We start from the raw sequence: 4313 nt of genomic DNA on the forward strand, positions 1-4313 counted from the left end.
TTCCACTCCTGACTAAAATACTTGTGCTGCACCGATTGCAGTTTTCTGGCCGATCACAGATTATAAATATTTAACAAGTCTGACCTGCTGATTCCGATTCTAGCTGATACCACTTTTTTTGTCTGAAATGTTGCTAAATATAGCAAGAAAGTCTCTGAGTTGGTAACAGTGGGGCGACAGAAGTGACCTGGTGGCCCGGTCTGTCAGTCAAACCTCTCACTGCACAGCAGAGGAGGACAGTGGATGATTTTTAGACATTTTCTGAGATAAATAAGATCAGTGGATAAGATTAGATTCACATGTAAATGTCAGCTGATCACTGATCTCTCAAAATTAAAAAAAAAATCAAACTCCCATTTAAATCAATCAGTAATGCTCATCATTGGTTTCTGTTTGTATTCTTTACATCAATAATATCATCCATATTGGTGTCAGTCTGTTGATTTGTTAAAATTTGATGCTGTGTGTGTTAAATAAGGACAAAAGCAGTGGTGTGATGCTAGAATGACTTTATTAAATGATTAAAATCACTATAAATGATTCACAGAAACAGGAACATTAGCAAAATTACAGAAGGACTAAAGAAAACAGTTTTCCACCAACATTAAGAACACTGCAAAAAAAATAGCAAAGCTTACCAAGTATTTCTGGTCAAATAGAAATAAAACAAAACTAACTTACAAGTAACTTTTCAGCAGTATGTAAGTAAATAATTCCTTAATATTGACGAAAACATACTAGATCCATTGGCAGATAAATTTACATATAACATGGAACATGTACTTCATCAATATTAAGGAATAATATTTGCACTAAAAACTAGACAAAAATACTTCATAAGATTTTGTGGTTTTGCAGTGAATTATGTTACTTAACTTTGTAATTTAACATCTGAACCAACCCCTTTTCACAGGAGTTGTTGGTTTCAGTGTTGTTCTTGTTATTTGGGTAAAAATGGCCGCCGTTGGCAGATGAAGCTGCTGTCAGGATCCACTCCACTGGAAGTGAACCGTACAAATCCTGGTTTATTGTCTGGGATGACGGAGTTTATCCAGGACTGGTACTGGGACACTCTGGTGTAGACGCCAGGCAGATTGGGCCGAGCGCAGCCTCTGCCAAAACTAACAACCCCAGACTGGACCCAGCGTGAGCGCTGCTTGCTGACCATCGGACCTCCTGAGTCACCCTGCAGCGACAGGAAGGACGAGTTCGAAATGTAAAAACTCGTTAACGGTCATGTTTATCATCCTGAAGTTAAATCGGACCAAGGAGTTTACCTGACATGAGTCTTTTCCTCCGGACAGAACAGCAGAGCAGATCATGTTGTTGGTGATTAAAATGTTTCCATAGAAACAGCTGCACTGCCTGTTTCCTATAACTGGCACCTCCACTTCCTGGAGAGTTTGAGGAGGGGGTAAAGGTACTGGAGCAAAAAGAGGAGGCGCCCACATTGATCAACTTTTACCAAACAACCAACGCAACACAAGGCATCAACATCTGAAAACATCTGTTATCAGAATCCAGGTTTTAGTCCAAACTCTCAGAAAAATGTATTTTAAATTAATAAAAACTTGATGTAATTAATTATTTCTAACAGACAAAGTAGTGCTACTCTTACTTGAGAACAATTTCTGGGCACTTTACCACCTCTGGAAATTGTAAGCGTTTTCAGAAGGGGTCTCAAGTACCTGCAGGTTTAATCTAAGGCACAGCTGTGCTCTTTAATCCCCATTTTTTAAGAGTTCGTGCCGCCCCTCTGGCCATGCCACTCTGGGCAGGGACCCAAACAAATCAGAACAAAACCACACAGTATTCACGCGAATCTCACCTCCTTCTCCTACGTTTCCCCAGCCGGTCACCCAGCTATCGGTGCCGTTGTTGAACCGGCTGCCACTCGCTGCCAAACACACTGGTCTGATATAGTCTGTGAACTGCACTGGTGAGGAGAGTCTGAGCAACGCAATGTCGTTGTTGGAGGTACTGCTGTCATATCGAGGATGCACAAAGATTTTAGCAATTCCCACATTTACTTGGGTGTTTGTGTTGCCACCCTGCAGCTGATTCAGACCGAGAAAAACTTGAAATGCCGATGGTCTGGACCTGCAGAAAAGAAGAAGGTTTCATTCAAGAACATGGAGCTTCCTTCTTGAATTAGTCTTTGCATTTTTTATAATTTAATTTAGATTTCCCTACTGCTTTGTTGTGTTTTCTTTCTAAAATTGGGCAACTATGTGACATTTTGAGCAACAACTCTGTTAAACATTTGAAGATGGTTTAACTTGAAGATGAAAGTCCACCTGCTGCCTTGAAAAATGGAATTTAAGTCAACAAGAAAATAGTTTTGGTTTTAACTCAGAAATTAAAGTTCATGAAGTTGATTTAACAACAAGAGACAAGTTGTCTAAACATTGTTTTTAAGTTAATTAATCTTGAATTGTGAGTTTTAACTTAATGCTGTAATATAAACCAAATAATTATTTCACAATATGCAAGAAAAAAAATCTGTCCTCACCCATTTAAAGAGGAACATTTCTCTATTATTTTACTCATAATATCAAGTTATAATAACTACTTATTTCACTTCAGAATAATTTAATTCAAATTGCATGAACCAAATTTCTGATCTGATGATGAATTTTATTAAACATCTCAATGAATTCAGCTCAGAAACATTTAGTGTGAACAGAACTTCTGCTGTAAGTTTATCTTTCACAAACTCACACATTTAGGTTCAAAATCTAAAACTCACTAGAACATAGCAGACACAACTAAATGGAGCTCAAATGTTTTACAATGTAAGCAACATTTCCAGTCAAATATTTCCGGAATGTCAGCAACTCTATTGTAAATCATTTGTAAAGTAATGTTTGCTCTCAAAGACAAATAATTTTTCTACTAACCGACTGACGCAGTGAGCTGCGGTCAGCACCCAGTTCTTGGTGATCAGGGAGCCGCCACACAGATGTCCGAGTCCAGTCCTCTGCAGGCTGACCTGCCAAGGCCAACTTCCAGGGGTTGCATCCTGACCGCCAACTATTTTGGGATTTAGAGGAGCGATGCCGCACTCTGAAAGAGAAATCGGGTCAATTTATTTTATTTCTAACATTCTTTAAAGAAAATCAGATTTAATTGTCTACATACCGCCAAGCTGTGCGTGTGATTCTGACAAGGAGAGAAAACACATCAAAGACATTAAAAAATCTGTTATTTTCTATAGTAATAATATGTAAAAACAGTACTGTGCATATCTCAAGTTTCTTAAAGTTATAGATTTTGGTTATTTCGAATAATAAATCAAACATGTTGAATAAAATAGGCGCAAAAAATATATTTTAGTCTGATATTTAACCAAAACGTTTATTTTAAAAGACTCATACACTCAGTTGTGTGCATATTAAACTAGATTTCACAGCTAGTTTTGAATAATTTTTCTTTCTAAACAACCAAACCATGCAAAGCATTGCATCGCAGGTTTTAGTTAAACTTTATCCTTTTTTCAATGTTTCTAAACAAAAGAAAGACTTACCTGCAAAGAGGAGGCTCAGCAGAGCCAGAACCTGCAGCGGTTTCCACGAAGCCATTGTGAATGTAGCAGCAGAATCCTCCTGTCAGGTTTTATATCTGAGGTTCTTAAGTCACCCTGTCCACTGTGTCCCTCCTAAAGGTGCAGGATGACGCTCCCTCCCCAACCTGTGTGCATAACGTGCAGCTTTAGCTTTAGTCATAGTGAATAAGCTACTCTGTGGTTTAGTAGTCAGATTTCTTATGAAGAGATTAAACTGTGATACGTGCATGTTTCATAACAGCTCGTGATTACTTCAGGCACTGATTTTTTAAAATTACTTTTGGTGAAATGACTTTTATCACTGACATATTTGATAGGGTTTGTCAATATCTAAGAAAATAAATGCTAAGATTTTTTTATGGTATCCAGTTTCTGTCTTTTGTACATTCATTTCTAAAGTTTGCCTGAAATCACTTTGAATGAATCTGCTGTAATTTAAAACTACCAATCAGGGTTTTCAGTCAAATCAATCAAAACTACTTTAAATAAAGTTTTTCACCTGCAGAAAGTAAAAATTATATATTTTCAAACAGTTTTTCTATTTTTTTCCTTTCAGGATGGACATCCGCCACCACCTGGTGTCAGGATGGACAGCCACCGCCACCTGGTGTCAGGAGGGAGACCCGCCGCCACCTGGTGTCAGGATGGAGACCCGCCGCCACCTGGTGTCAGGATGGACAGCCGCTGACACGTGGTGTCAGGAGGGAGACCCGCCGCCACCTGGTGTCAGGAGGGAGACCCGCCGCCA

General features: G+C 38.7%; 1 protein-coding gene across 1 annotated transcript; it reads right to left on the reverse strand.

The window, feature by feature from the left end:
* Positions 1 to 687: 687 nt before the first annotated feature.
* Positions 688 to 3754, reverse strand: LOC106939027 (prostasin-like). The gene is made up of 6 exons (XM_015021282.1): positions 3527 to 3754; positions 3142 to 3162; positions 2901 to 3066; positions 1829 to 2100; positions 1278 to 1423; positions 688 to 1186 (listed from the first exon to the last, which is right to left on the reverse strand). The coding sequence occupies exons 1-6, from the start codon at positions 3579 to 3581 to the stop codon at positions 941 to 943; spliced, it is 906 nt and encodes a 301-aa protein (XP_014876768.1). The 5' UTR covers positions 3582 to 3754; the 3' UTR covers positions 688 to 940.
* Positions 3755 to 4313: the final 559 nt, after the last annotated feature.

Source organism: Poecilia latipinna, unplaced genomic scaffold (assembly GCF_001443285.1).
Source record: "Poecilia latipinna isolate Pla-1442-1.1 unplaced genomic scaffold, P_latipinna-1.0 Scaffold2754, whole genome shotgun sequence".
NCBI lineage: Eukaryota > Metazoa > Chordata > Actinopteri > Cyprinodontiformes > Poeciliidae > Poecilia > Poecilia latipinna.